This window comes from Marmota marmota, unplaced genomic scaffold, assembly GCF_001458135.2.
Source record: "Marmota marmota marmota unplaced genomic scaffold, marMar, whole genome shotgun sequence".
In the NCBI taxonomy this organism is placed as follows: Eukaryota; Metazoa; Chordata; class Mammalia; order Rodentia; family Sciuridae; genus Marmota; species Marmota marmota.
The window spans coordinates 5,219,683-5,233,040 of record NW_026000242.1 but is presented as its reverse complement, the minus strand read 5'-3'; the positions used below and the strand labels follow the sequence as shown (position 1 = coordinate 5,233,040).

At 47.7% G+C, this 13,358-nt stretch overlaps 2 protein-coding genes and 1 pseudogene across 7 annotated transcripts; 2 read left to right on the top strand and 1 right to left on the bottom strand.

The window, feature by feature from the left end:
- Nucleotide 1: 1 nt before the first annotated feature.
- Nucleotides 2–2,701, top strand: Trappc4 (trafficking protein particle complex subunit 4). The gene is made up of 5 exons (XM_015489764.2): nucleotides 2–197; nucleotides 352–526; nucleotides 1,274–1,377; nucleotides 1,998–2,124; nucleotides 2,361–2,701. The coding sequence occupies exons 1-5, from the start codon at nucleotides 23–25 to the stop codon at nucleotides 2,437–2,439; spliced, it is 660 nt and encodes a 219-aa protein (XP_015345250.1). The 5' UTR covers nucleotides 2–22; the 3' UTR covers nucleotides 2,440–2,701.
- Nucleotides 2,702–3,130: 429 nt separating this feature from the next.
- On the bottom strand, nucleotides 3,131–9,611 carry Slc37a4 (solute carrier family 37 member 4). 6 transcript variants are annotated; one of them, XM_048795928.1, is made up of 10 exons: nucleotides 9,556–9,611; nucleotides 7,829–8,167; nucleotides 6,806–7,038; nucleotides 6,261–6,504; nucleotides 5,614–5,772; nucleotides 5,291–5,376; nucleotides 4,684–4,797; nucleotides 4,429–4,494; nucleotides 3,932–4,070; nucleotides 3,131–3,824 (listed from the first exon to the last, which is right to left on the bottom strand). In XM_048795928.1, exons 2-10 carry the CDS (start codon nucleotides 7,974–7,976, stop codon nucleotides 3,658–3,660), a joined length of 1,356 nt encoding a protein of 451 aa, XP_048651885.1. In that variant the 5' UTR covers nucleotides 7,977–8,167; nucleotides 9,556–9,611; the 3' UTR covers nucleotides 3,131–3,657. The 6 variants fall into 6 exon arrangements, with proteins under 6 accessions (XP_048651885.1, XP_048651886.1, XP_048651884.1 ...); XM_048795929.1 differs by lacking the exon at nucleotides 9,556–9,611 and adding an exon at nucleotides 8,961–9,491 and having other exon boundaries at nucleotides 6,806–7,069; XM_048795927.1 differs by lacking the exon at nucleotides 9,556–9,611 and adding an exon at nucleotides 8,961–9,490.
- A 3,202-nt stretch (nucleotides 9,612–12,813) lies between these two features.
- Nucleotides 12,814–12,913, top strand: LOC125613988 (annotated as a pseudogene).
- The last annotated feature ends 445 nt before the right edge of the window (nucleotides 12,914–13,358 follow it).

The window sequence follows — 13,358 nt, the reverse complement described above, 5'->3', positions numbered from 1 at the left end:
TTTTTAAGAGGCAGAGGCTGCAATGGCGATTTTTAGCGTGTATGTGGTGAATAAAGCTGGTGGCCTCATTTACCAGTTGGATAGCTACGCGCCACGGGCTGAGGCTGAGAAAACGTTCAGTTACCCGCTGGATCTGCTGCTCAAGCTACATGACGAACGTGTGCTGGTTGCCTTCGGACAGCGCGATGGCATCCGGGGTGGGCTAGTCGCGGGCTGGGGGGGCGGGGCCCGGTTCTCCGGAAATGGGCAGGTGTGGAGATACGGGATGGGGTTTGGGGTGCGCCTGGGCCCCTGGGCCCTGGTGGGATCCCTGGCTTGGAGCTTCGCTGACGTTTAGCCTCAACTCTGCAGTGGGCCACGCAGTGCTGGCCATCAATGGCATAGACGTGAACGGCAAGTTCATGGGCGACGGGAAAGAGGTGCTGGAGTATCTGGGTAACCCTGCTAATTACCCGGTGTCCATTCGGTTCGGTCGGCCCCGCCTCACCTCCAATGAGAAGCTTATGCTGGCCTCCATGTTCCACTCGTAAGTTACCTCAACCCTTCCTAGTGGGTTGGCCTGCATCTAGCTGTACACTGGCTGGTGTGTGGTTCTGTGGGCACTTCTGGGCAGCAGTGATAATCTTTCTATACCTCCTCCTCATAAGTCACAGGTTCTTGTGTTATGGAAAGGAAACTGATCAGTATGTCTAGGTTTTAGTAATATAGTGATGTGACCTTGCCTAAGTCAGTTTCTCTTTTGTAAGCCTTGTTTCCTCATCTGTAAGGCAATTGAATTAAATTACCTTTAAAAATCTTGCTCTCAGCTGTATGAAATGAGCTGACTTGGGCCTACCCACCAGCTAAGCAAGTATGTACATATTCCCCAGTGTTTCTTTTACCCACAGTTTTCAATGTAAGTGTTTATAGTACAATATGTAATGTAAGTTGGGCATGAATGCACATGCTTGTGTGCACCATGCTGCTAGGGAGGCTGAGGCAAGAAGATTGCAGGTTCCAGACCAGCCTCAGCAACTTGGTGATATCCTGTCTCAAAAATAAAAAAGGACTGGGAGTGTTGTTCAGTGGAGAGCACCCCTGGGTTAAGTCCCCAGTGTGAGCAAGGAAACAATAAAATATTCGCAGAAGACAAATTAACTTAAAAGAAATTTTGACACTGCTGCCAGGCACTTCTCCTGAGCTGTAAAGTGAACTCCTCAGCAGATAAAGTTTGAGAAGCACGCCTCCCTCACAGCCTTGGGGGGATTCCCAACTTTGCCTCCTTTGCATATAGGCTTTTTGCCATTGGCTCCCAGCTGTCTCCCGAACAGGGAAGCTCAGGCATTGAGATGCTGGAGACAGACACTTTCAAACTGCACTGCTTCCAGACACTAACAGGTATGTGTCTCCAGATAGTCCAGTCGGATAGATGGGACAGGCAGGGCCAAGGGATTGATCAAAGACAGCTTTGGTAAGCAAGGATAAGGGTGGTGTTCAGTTTTCTGGGGACAGTGGTACACATACATCTATGTATTAGTTTTGAGAATCCAAAGCCAATATGTAATCTGAGGCTTATTTTGTTTACATCATCTGGCATGCTCAGCTCTGGTTCAGATAAATCACCTGAATGTCATGTTACACCCATTTTGGAAGGTGTATTGTTCCAAAATGAAATATAAAAATCAAATGAAAATGGTCTTTGGATCATGCCTTTCCTTCACTTACTTAATACAGTTTGTCCTCCGCATGACACTGTTTCTCTAGAAGGATTCCAAGACTGGAAGGAAGTGGCAGAACTTGACCTCAAATCTTGGTCTCTCATTTACCTGGTGACATAATAAAGTCACATTCTCTGGTCCCTTCTATAGATGCACAATTTTGCCTTTTCTGCTTTTTGTGGCAACAACCATAAAATGGGCTTGTGACAGTAGTTTATAAAATTGAAAGTGCTGTAAAAATACAGAATGATGATTGCTATGTTCTCTACCCTTGGGTAACCATTCCTGGTTTCTCTCCAGGGATCAAGTTTGTGGTGCTGGCAGATCCTAGGCAAGCTGGAATAGATACTCTTCTTCGAAAAATTTATGAAATTTACTCAGATTTTGCACTCAAGAATCCATTCTACTCCCTGGAAATGCCCATCAGGTAAGTGGCCTCACTCGCCAGATACTGGTCAAAGCCTTGTGCTCTACCCAAAGTCTTTTGAAGTATAGCAGAATATTACTTTTAAATAAGACAACAGTAACTAGCCTTTTGAAAATCCAAGTTTTCCTTGGGTTCATGTCCTGCAGGTGGAGTTTTCACTGATTCTGCTTCTATATTTGAAGTGGGGAAAGAGCTTCACAGTGTTTTCTTATTTGCGTTTCCTGGGTCTGACCTAGGTGTGAGCTGTTTGACCAGAACCTGAAGCTAGCTTTGGAAGTGGCAGAGAAAGCTGGGACTTTTGGACCTGGGTCATAAATTAAATCTACAGTGGACTCCCAAATTCTGAGAGATCGTGCAGCATGGGTTCTATTGTTTCCACTCCATTGGAGATCCCAGCAGCCTTGTTCGTGTACTTGAAAATGGAAGGATACTGATATCTTGTCCTGATCCCTGAGCTTTAATAGTATGCTTTCTTCCTTTCTGTAGATGTCATGGTCCTACTTCCCAACTCTGTACAGATTTATTTATGGAGGAGGTAGGCCCATGAATGCTATAATAAAACATTCCTTTGATCCAGTGTTTGCTGTCCTTGGTCTTGTGGGAAGGGCGAAAGGAGACAGAAATGGTAAAGGAATTCTGGGAAGTTGAAATACTATATTTCGGCAGAAATTAAAACATGTTGAATACAACACCTTGAATCATGAGCCCTAATTCTAGTCCCAGAACTATCAGTGAAACACTGTCATACTGACCCCTCCATCAAGGTATATAGCCTGCCTGAACCACCAGCTTCATCTCTAAAATGATTATTAAATTACACAGTGTTCCAACTGAAGGCATCAGACACATCAGCTTAATGGTATCTATCTGTGCTTCAGCATTCCCACTCCAAGGAAATGAACATCTTTCCCTTTGGGATGGAAAGAGCACATACTGATGAGTAATTTTCCAAGGAAAACCACCTCTAGCTTCTATTATTAGCCCTTTTGAAAGAATGAGTTAACTCTTTAGTATCAAATCTAGTTTTAATCTACAAGTCACCTTCTCCTTCCATCCATACCCTGTACTGTACTCAAGCTGTTGATGAGAATGGTGGCCTTCTCTCTTCCACTGGGGACTTGAGGTATTGGTAATAGCTACTGCCCACTGCTGAGAGGCCTTAGGGCAGAGAAGTCACAGGTTATTGGTGCCTTGCAGCTGCAGGGAATAGGTAGGTGGGAATAGGTAGGGTAGGGCCCAGGAGAAGAAGAAGGGTACAGTACATACCCTGACTGCAGGAGTTACCTATTCCTCTGAAAGCAGGAAATAGGAGCTAAGGAGTCCAAGAACAAAGGTTATCTTTTAAATAGAGCATAGGATGAGGAACAGGGACCTCATTAGCTACTGATAACTTCCAGTGCCACCTGAGTGAGAGAAGGCGCCGAAACAGAACATCAAAGCTTGAGTGCTAGCCAGAGGGAACACTCCCTTTCTGCACCCCACTGTGTGCAAAGGGAGACGGTAGGTGAGAGGGTACTCCAGAGCCTGCAGTCTTCACTCAGCTTTCTTGGGCACTCGGCCCATCTTGGTGCGGATGTTTCGGAGCAGGAAGAACACAGCTGTGCTGGCTGTACAAATCATTTCAGCTACCCAGAAGGCTGTGCTCCAACTGTAGTGCTTGGCAATGGTGCTGAATGGTAGCCCAGCCAGAAAGCCGCCCACTGTCAGAGAGGAGGGAAAAGCCTATGGGCTGCCTCCTGTCTCTAGCAGGCCTGTGTGCAAGGCACAACAGGGGCAAGGCAGATATATTCTAGAAGGTATCACTTACCATTGGCCATGAGTCCCACAATAGCATGAGAGGTGCCACACAAATTGGGAGGGGCACTCTCATTGGCTATGACTCCAAACAAAGCAATAGGACCATAAGAGGAGAAACCAAAAACAGCTCCCAACACCAGGATCCAGATCTGCAAGGGTAGAGTGGAGTGCATGAGTCAGAAAGCTGCCTAACTACCTGCCCACCCCTGCCAGAAGACAGACAAAATGCTTGACTCTCAGGAACAAGCAGTATGAAGGGTCAGTAAGTGACCCTCCTCACACACTCTCCAGTACAACTGACAATACAGAGCCAGAGTGACAGATGCCATACTAAGCAAACCTAAGAGCTTAGGTGGGTAAAGGAAAGTGGAACAGAAGTCATCCCTCCAAGTTGGAACGCTGACTTTTTCAGAATTTATGCAAGCTGGATTGGTAAGGGGCAAGGCAGAGGGACAGGACAAAGGTGAGACAGACCAGGAGAAAAAAAAAACAGATATCTTAAGGCACCTCCTGCTCTGTAAAGCCTGTGAGCTCAGCAAGAGGGTGGAGAGCCGGAGTCCAGAAAGCAACATCCTAGAAGCAGAAGAAAACCAGGCCCAGAGTGGAGGAGGGGACCCAAAGTACAGAGGAGAACTGAGGTATAAACAGAACTGAAAATGAAAATCAGAAGCAGAGAATGGGTTGGCCCCTGCTGGAGCCAGAGAGAGGGAGAGAGCTTTCTCTCCTTGTACCCTGGCTCCACCCATCTCTCCCCCCATTTACCTTGGGGGAGTCACTGGTCACTGTAACCCGGAGGAGGTACATTGACACTGTCATGCCAGCCATCATGAACAGCAACAGGCTGTGGCGAGGGTTCCCGTAGACAGACAGCCCCGCCTGTGGATACAGTCACAGTGATGTCAGGCCCTCAAAGCAGGGCAGAGCACCCCCATCCTGGACTCTGACACAACAGGGCCTCTGCTGGCAGCTCTTTGGCAATACCATCACAGTTCTTGGCCTCAGGCAGCTCTGAGAGGCCCTAGGACTTGCTCATTTATGTTCTGAGGCCAAATTCCATCCCTTCCTCCACCGTTGGGCAGGCACAGGACACGTGCTGGGAAGCTGCACCCAGTCCACCCCTGCCCCCAGTTTTCCTGTAGCAGTGGAGAAGCCTATAGCTAGACTGAAAGAGATTCCAGTTCTCTGGCATCAATTAAAACCCTTTTCCCTTCAGCCTTATCTCCACATCCCTAGAGAAGGATAACCTGGAATCATTTTTACCCAACCCAAACCAGCATATGCCAGCCAGCCTGTATCCCAGGGCATCCTATCCCGGCCACACAGGGAAGACTCAAAAGGACCCTTCTTCCTGTCCCTTCTGCCCACTCACCTTTGCCATTGCCCTGTCTGACAGGTAGCCAGCTGCAATGCTGCCTATAAGGCCCCCAACCTCCAGGGCACTCACATAGGAGCTACCTATAGGGAGAGTTGTGGAAAAAGAGGGGTGGAAAGGAGTTACACATTTATACTATAATGGCTTAACCCAGAGGGTACATAAAGAGCCCCTGAGGAGTTATCAACCATAGCTGCCAGAGTGGTGCCCAGCCTCAGGGAAAGAATAAAGAGGGTAAAGGCAAGTAGAGCCTAGATTTCCCGTCTTCTGCATTGGTTCCTGCTCCTGAATGCCCATCCCCATCCCAACGCTCATCTTACCCACAAGGGCGGACTGTCCTTTCTCCTGAATAAGGAAGAACTGGCCCCAGTCTGTACAGCAGGTCTTTACTCCAAACACCACAAGGTAGCCAGCGGAGAGCACCCACAGATAGGGGGACAGCAGCAGCTCCTGTAGGGTACTCTCCTCCTTCGAGGAGCCTAAAGATGGGAAGAAGCCAGGCCTCAGGCTCTGCTCCTGCTGTCTTGCCCCCACTGCACCACCACCACTCATTAACCAGCCACAGGAGCAGAGTCCATGGGCACCACAGAATCAGTGAATGGTATTCCCTTTAAGCCCCTGCTGTTCTGTCCCTGACTCCGCTGCAAGTCTCAACAAATGAAAGAGAAACTGAGGATTGTGGCAGATGGAGGAAGGCACCCAAACCACTTAAACTGAGGATACTAACCATGATAGGGAAAGCTGTGGTGTTGTGCAGAAGTACCAGAATTAATATGAGTTACCGTATCTGTTGACTCTGCCTCTCCGGACAGAGTTTTAGTTATTCCCCACCAAACCTCCATTGCCACCCATTCCCTACTCCATTGGCTAGCACAGGATGAGGCCTAAGACTAGTCCTCACAAAGTTCTGCCAAGTGAATGGTGAATAAAGGTGCCCAGTGGTTGGCTTGGGTGGGTGCAGGCTCACCCTTCTTGCCCTTGGAGGGGGTAGGGTCCAGGTTACGGAGGCCAACATCAGCAGGTTCATTGTGGATGAGCAGGAGACAGAGGAAGGAGACAACCACACACAGTACCCCAGACAGGGCCAGTGTGCTGCGCCAGCTGTAGCTCTGGGCGAGGATGGTTGCCAGGATAGGGCCCAGCCCTCCAGCCAGGTTCATGCTGGTTGACAGGATGGCCCACCAAGTGCCAAACTGAGATGGCTCAAACCACTGTGAGGCAGAGGAGGGCAGAATAGGTGCCTGACCTATAGCTCATGTTGATGGTGGGACTCAGGTGGGGCAGGCCCAGAAGCTCATATTACAGGGATGAGGGAGAGGGTGCTTCTGCTTGGCAGGGCCAATTCCTTCATCTGCCACCTGATCCCACCAATCTCCTAAAATATCTTGACAGTAAGAGGAGCTGGCTGGGAACTCCTAAGGAATCTGCCATGGGTTAGGGGCGAAGGGGTGTTCCCATATGCCCTTTAGGATCCTGTATGCCAGTCCACACAGGCTCAGTGGAAGCACTCACCTTCCGTAGGATCTTCCCACAAGGGGGCCAACCCAGCCCCTGTGCCAGGCCATTAAGGAACCAGAGTGCAGCAAAGACAGGTACTGTGGAGCTCCAGGAAAAGACTACGTTGACCAGGCCAACCAGGAGCAGCCCAGAGGAGAAGAGCCAGCGAGCACTCATCTGGTCGGACAGCACCCCACTCACAAACTTGCTGATGGCATAGGCTGCTGACTGGCTGCTGGTGATGAGCCCTGCAGCGGAGGGGAGCAGGGAGCAGGACACCTGGGGGGTTAGGGCAGAGCAGAGGCACAGGAGGGATGGAGGAAGGCATGGGGTCAGGTGTATAGAGGTGCCCAGCAGGGTGAGACAGGTTCTTTCCCAGAGGAACAGGAGGAACTGCGCTGTGATCTTGACACTCAAGGAGACAGCTGTGTCTGCTACCTCTTCTGCCTGCCCAACCAATATCACTAGCCCCAGGCTGACCCATGACTTCTCAGCCTCTTGTAGAGTTAGTTCTAGGTGCAGCTGTCAGGGAACAAGAAGGAAGCATCTCCCCTCCCAGGGGTCTGCATATGCCTGATTTCCCTCCTGACCCAAATGCTAACCTAAGTCCTCTAGCAGTGTTGCCCCACCTCTGAACACTGGGTGATGGGTTCAGGATTAGAGTCAGGAACCTTGCCACATGCCAGGCCACAGGAAATCACTGAGCCAGCTTCCCAGTGCTCAGTATCAGTAGCCAGAACTCAAGCTGCAGCCTCTGCATCCACACAGGTGTGGAAACCTTGCTTAGAACCCCCAAACACTCAAACAGTACCTCTGAAGGCACATTTGGGTTACAGGCATTCATATACCTTTACCCACACTATGTACACAGACCTCAGAGTCCTTTCATCTGGCACATGCCCACTGCCCCCAGCCCTGCTGTGCAGAACACCCACACACACACACTCCATACAAGCCTGTACATGTTGCACTGTCACTAATTATGTGCCCTGTTGGTTTTGTGTCCCCAGCCCACCACCCTGTCCTTCCAGGGCTCACCCAAATCATCCTTGTCCAGAGGGATCTCTTCCACCAATGATGGCATGACAAAGGAGAAGGTCTTGCGGTTGAAGTAGTATAGGCTGTAGCCCCCAAACATGGCTGAGAAGATCACAGTGCGGTAATAGCCATAGCTTTGGGGTGCCATGGTAGAAAAGAGCAGTCCCTGCAGGCCAGGACGCAGCCTCTTATCACAGCTCCTACTTGTAGCTCTCAGTGCTCAGATTTGCTGAGTTGGTTTTTTTCTGTTCCCTCCTCCACCCAGCCTGCTAGGCTCCCTTTATAGCTGCCTTCTGGACAATCATTAAGCCTGAGGCGGCTCCTAGGGAACCCAGTGTCCTGAGGGAGACAAGAAAACAGATTACTGAGTCCCAAACTGCCGGAGTGGGAGGGTCCCAGAGGGAGGCATGCCTGTGAACCAAGCCAGCACCCTGTGTCCTCAGAATTTCTGTCTTTCCCTCCTTTTCCTTGTCAGCTTGCCTGTGCAACCAGCTGTGATTAAAGGCTCAACCTAATTACTTTTGTCTGCAGGAACCCAAGGGAGTCAAGGGCAGGATGAACTGAGCAGCCCTCTCTACCCCTGCTCCCTCAGTCAGAATGGTTCAGTGAGGGCTTACTGGTTGCCAAGCACTGCAATAGGTGCTAGATTAGTTTCTGCTTTCTCTCTCTTCTCCTCCAATCAGACATACCCCCAAGAACCCCACTTTCAAGCCTTCTAGAGCAGACCTCACCCAATGCTTAGCACACAATGGAGCCCAACTGTGTCCTAACACAATAGTCCCCCCCTTATCCTCAGGAGATACATTCCTAGACACTCCCCTCCCCTCTTTCTTAGACATATCTATGATAAAGTTTAATTTGTTAGATGCAGTAAGATATTAACAAAAATAAAACAATTCTAACAATATACTAGAATAAAAACTTAAAACTTATGAATCGTTTTCTGAATTTTCCATTTAATATTTTCCCACTGCGGCTGACTTCAGTTAACTGCAAAATGAAAAGCAAAAGCATGGATAATAGGGGACTCCTGTAGTTGCAGAATTTCAAGCAGAAGAATCCCTCTAGTTCGCCCCACAGTGTCACGCAGAAAACCCCACGGAGGACTGAGGTCTTGATGGGTCCCCATTACCCTGCAACGTCAGTTCGGGCTTCCGTCTGGCTGGGATTTGCAGGGGATCTTAGCGGTCTGTGGGCGGAAAGATGCACCGCCAAGCTCCGGGGTGGGGTACTGGAGCGCCCTGCCTCCCGGGCAGGCAATGTGTCCCGGCTTTTCCGCTCGGCTAAGGCGGCTAGTGGAGCAGAAGGCGTGGGCGCGAGCTGAGCCGGCGGCCGCACGTAGTCTCCGGAGGCCCCTAGCTCTGGCAGTCAGAAGATCGGCCTGGCAGGGGCGCCAAGCGGCGAGGACGGGGAGGGCAGAAGCGGCGGGCTGTCGGCAACTGCCCAGCTCCAGTGTCCTCAAGCTACCTAGGACACCCGACTCCGGGGCTGGGAACCACCGGGCCGGGTGCAGCAGCAGGAGAGACTGACAGTATAAAGAGGGCGCGCTAGCGTCTCGGCAGCCCCTAGACCCTGGAACTTTTCCCCACCCCGGAAGGGGCAGCCGCAGGAGCAACCCCGGGTTCTATCAAAAGTTAGGATTCGCCAACAATGGGGACCCAAGAACGAAGATTCTCCCTCCCGCCCTGCCCTCAGGTGACGCTCTTCCCCAGCATACCGCCTCCTACCTGGACAGAGGCGGGAGTCCGGCTAAGACGGGGCGGGGCCAGGCCAGAGAGCACTGCGCATGCGCCGAGGGTGGAGCTGGTCCACCTTCGGGTGCGAAGGAGCCTGTTGGTCTCTAGAGTGTAGTGTTAGTCACACGGATTAATCTGCTCCTTGTACGGGGACAGCGCCTCTTAAGATCTGGGCATCGTATGTCCAATTCTAAATTGGTTACATTCAGTAAACCAGTTTCTAGTGAGTGCCTTCCACTACCAACACACGGAAATACTAATGTAATAATTATTGTTTCCTAGTTGCTTACAGTATGTATTACAAAGTCTTGTAGGAGCATTCGGTAAGAAGTTAATGCGACCTCAGCACAATTTGAAATTTTATCTTGTGGTCAGACAAGAGAGAGAACAACATGGCCATAGTTTTCAAAGGAACAGACCCTGAGTAAACCATAAATTCTAATCTTGGGTCCTCTATATAATAACAGTGACCAAAGGCACTATCTGTGATTCCCATTTTTGGTGGGTTTTTGTTGTTGTTGTTGTTGGTATTGTAGAGTAAACCCAGGGACGGGAGCTTTATCACTGAGCTACATCACTAGCTTTTTAAATTTTGAGACAAGCCTGGTCTCGGACCTGCAATCCTCCTGCCTCAACCTCCTAAATCTGTGGGATTACAGGTGTGGCCCACACGCCATGATTGTGATCCTGTTTCTTAACCAACCTCATAGTTCGTTGTGAGGACTTAACAGATGATATAGATGAGAGCTCAGAAAATTTAGGTAAGGGTTCTTCACAGCAGTGGCTTCCACCTGTTAAACCAAGTTCAAGACCAAGAGATTCCTGAAATAAAAGGTTTATGGTAGCCAGAAGAAAACTTCCATCCTGGGACAGTCACCAGCAGCAAGACTAGGTAGCACCTGGAAATATGTCTCCTGGATCTAAAAAGTCAGAGTGTTTTATAATGAAAATTTGTGGGAAAGAAAGCTTAAATTGTTTGCATTGAATTTACATTGGCTATAGATATATTGGTTTATTGGCTATAAACAAAGTAGTCAATGTTTTAGGATAGTGTGTACAGTCAACAAAATGTGCCAGCTTGATGGTGGATCTCTGGGAATTTTGTTTGCTTAAGGTAGTGCGGATTGAAACCAGGGGCTACGGGCTGGGGATGTGGCTCAAGCGGTAGCGCGCTCGCCTGGCAGGCATGCGGCCCGGGTTCCATCCTCAGCACCACATACAAACAAAGATGTTATGTCCCCCGAAAACTAAAAAATAAATATTAAAAAAAAATCCTCTCTCGAAACCAGGGGCTAGGAGGCTGCTTTTTTTTTTTTTTTTAAATAGACAAGGTTTTGCTAAATTGCTCAGGTTGAACTCAAACTTGTTATCCTGCCTTAGTCTCCCAAACCACTGGGATTATAGGCGTTCACTATTGCACTCTGGAAGTTTTTCTTTTTGGGGGATACTGGAGATGGAACTCAGAGGCACTCAACCACTGAGCCACATCCCCAGGCCTATTTTGCATTTTATTTAGAGATGGGTCTCACTGAGTTGCTTAGTCCTCACTGTTGCTGAACAGTTGCTGAACTGGCGATCCTCCTGCCTCTGCCTCCTGGCCTGCTGGGATTACAAGTGTGGGACACTGTGCCCCACCTTCTGGGAGTTTTGAGTCAAAGTTTCAACACTTATTCAGGAAGGTTATGTTTTGTTTTGTTTTGTTTTGGCCTGAAACTGTCCAACTGTTGACTGATTAACTTCTCTTATCTCTCCTCCTCCCTCTTCCTACCTTTGTAGTGAAATTTAGGACATCTCACCAATCCCACAGAAGAATGGATGAAGGAATTGTGTTTCAAAATTGAGAGCAAAGATCTTTTAGACTAAGACAGGTGGTCAGGGATGGCAGGAGGGGGAGATGAGATGGAATGGGAAAGAGTGTTGCTGAATTTCATTAATTCAATATGTATCACACATATTGCTAGGGAGCCTAGCATATTCTAGGCAGTGTGTTGTCAGTGAAATTCACAAAAGGAACAGGAACTGAGTTTCTTCTTAGCAAACAAGAGGGTTAGGGAGCTAGCTCAATGGTAGAGCATATGCTTAATATGCCAAGGCCTGAGTCTGATCCCCAACACACAAAAGAAAAGAAAAAGATGGGGCTGGGGATGTGGCTCAAGCGGTAGCGCGCTCGCCTGGCATGCATGCGGCCCGGGTTCGATCCTCAGCACCACATACAAACAAAGATGTTGTGTCCGCCAAAAACTAAAAAATAAATATTAAAAATTCTCTCACTCTCTCTTTAAAAAAAAAAAAGAAAAATCAGAAAAGCAATGTGGTATAAATAATCTCTGCTTTATCTAACAAATATGGGAGCCCTTGAGCTTTTCCTCCTTTCTACCTTTTAAGGTTTAACATACACACAATAAAGTATAAAAAGTGTATGACTGGGCTGGGGTTGTGGCTCAGAGGTAGAGCGCTCAGGTAACATGTTTGAGGTACTGGTTCCATCCTCAGCACCATATAAAGAAAAATAAAGACATTGTGTCCACCTATAACTATATAATTATATATATATAACTATATATATAAATAAATATATATCTATTTAAAGTGTATGACTCTTAAGTGTAACAGCTCAATGAGTTTTTTGTTGTTTTTCTCTGGTGCTGGGCATGGAGCCCATGGCCTTGGGCATGCTAGGCAAACACACATCTTCTTCCACTGAGCTATACTTCCAGCTTCAGTTTTGTTTTTTTAACATAGGTTAATACCCCTGTAACTACTACCCAGATCAAGTTAACAGTCCTGACATTTTATTTTGGAAATTTTTAAACCTACAGAAAAGTTGCAAAAATACTCTAAGTAGTCTTCACATTTCAACATATTTAATGTTTTGTCAAGTTTACTGAATCCCTCTATATGTATGTATGTGTGTGTGTATTTGTTGTTGAACCATATCATCCCAAGAAAATATATTCATTAACATGTGGTTCATGTTTAAATGTTTCCAGTTTTTCCAAAGATGCCTTTTTTTTTTTTTTTTTTTGGCACCAGGAATTGAACCCAGGGGCACTTATCCACTGAGCCACATTCCCAGCCCTTTTTCTTTTTCATTTTGAGAGAGTCTCACTAAGTTGCTTAGGGCCTCTAAATTGCTGAGGCTGGCCTCAAACTTGTGATCTTCCAATTCAGCCTCCCGAATCGCTGGGATCACAGGTATGCACCACCATATCTAGTTCCCTTTTAGAGCTCTTTTAAAATCCAGAATCTGTGCTTGCTTTGGCAGCACATATACTGAAATTGGGACTATAAAGAGAGCATTGCCCCTGCTCAAGGATGACACGCAAATTTTGAAGCATTTCATATTTTTTTGATAATGTGGTAAACACTTGATTATCTGTATAACATTGACTGATTAACACCATTTTGGCCACCAGTACTTTGGCTAGAGTGGAAGAAGATGGTCTTGGTGTTCCTTGTTGTCTGGAAGATTGTTCCTCTTTGAATTCCTGGGCTTGTCTTCTAGTTTGCATTTGCTTGAAATTTTATTGAAACCCTTTAATGAAAAAAATAAATATTTGGTTTCAAATGGCAATAAATAAATAGATAAATAAAATTAAGTCCAGAATCTAGCCAGGCACAGTGGCACACATGTGTAATCCCAGTGTCTTAGGAGGCTGAGGCAGGAGAATCTCAAATTTGAGGTTAGCCTTGGCAATTTAGCAAGACCTTTTCTCAAAATAAAAACTAGAAAGGTCTGGGGATGTAGCTCAGTGGTAAAGCACCCCTTAGTTCAATTTCTAGTACCAAATTTT

What these genes read in the sequence shown, in the direction of transcription:
- Trappc4 (XM_015489764.2), top strand. Translation starts at nt 23, where the DNA reads ATGGCGATTTTTAGCGTGTATGTGGTGAATAAAGCTGGTGGCCTCATT. An exon ending in ACAGCGCGATGGCATCCGGG is followed by an intron (nt 198 to 351) that starts GTGGGCTAGTCG and finishes TCAACTCTGCAG; the next exon opens with TGGGCCACGCAGTGCTGGCC. An exon ending in CTGGCCTCCATGTTCCACTC is followed by an intron (nt 527 to 1,273) that starts GTAAGTTACCTC and finishes CTTTGCATATAG; the next exon opens with GCTTTTTGCCATTGGCTCCC.
- Slc37a4 (XM_048795928.1), bottom strand. Translation starts at nt 7,976, where the DNA reads ATGGCACCCCAAAGCTATGGCTATTACCGCACTGTGATCTTCTCAGCC. An exon ending in CCCCTCCAAGGGCAAGAAGG is followed by an intron (nt 5,773 to 6,260) that starts GTGAGCCTGCAC and finishes TCCCATCTTTAG; the next exon opens with GCTCCTCGAAGGAGGAGAGT. An exon ending in CAGACAGGGCAATGGCAAAG is followed by an intron (nt 4,798 to 5,290) that starts GTGAGTGGGCAG and finishes CTGTATCCACAG; the next exon opens with GCGGGGCTGTCTGTCTACGG.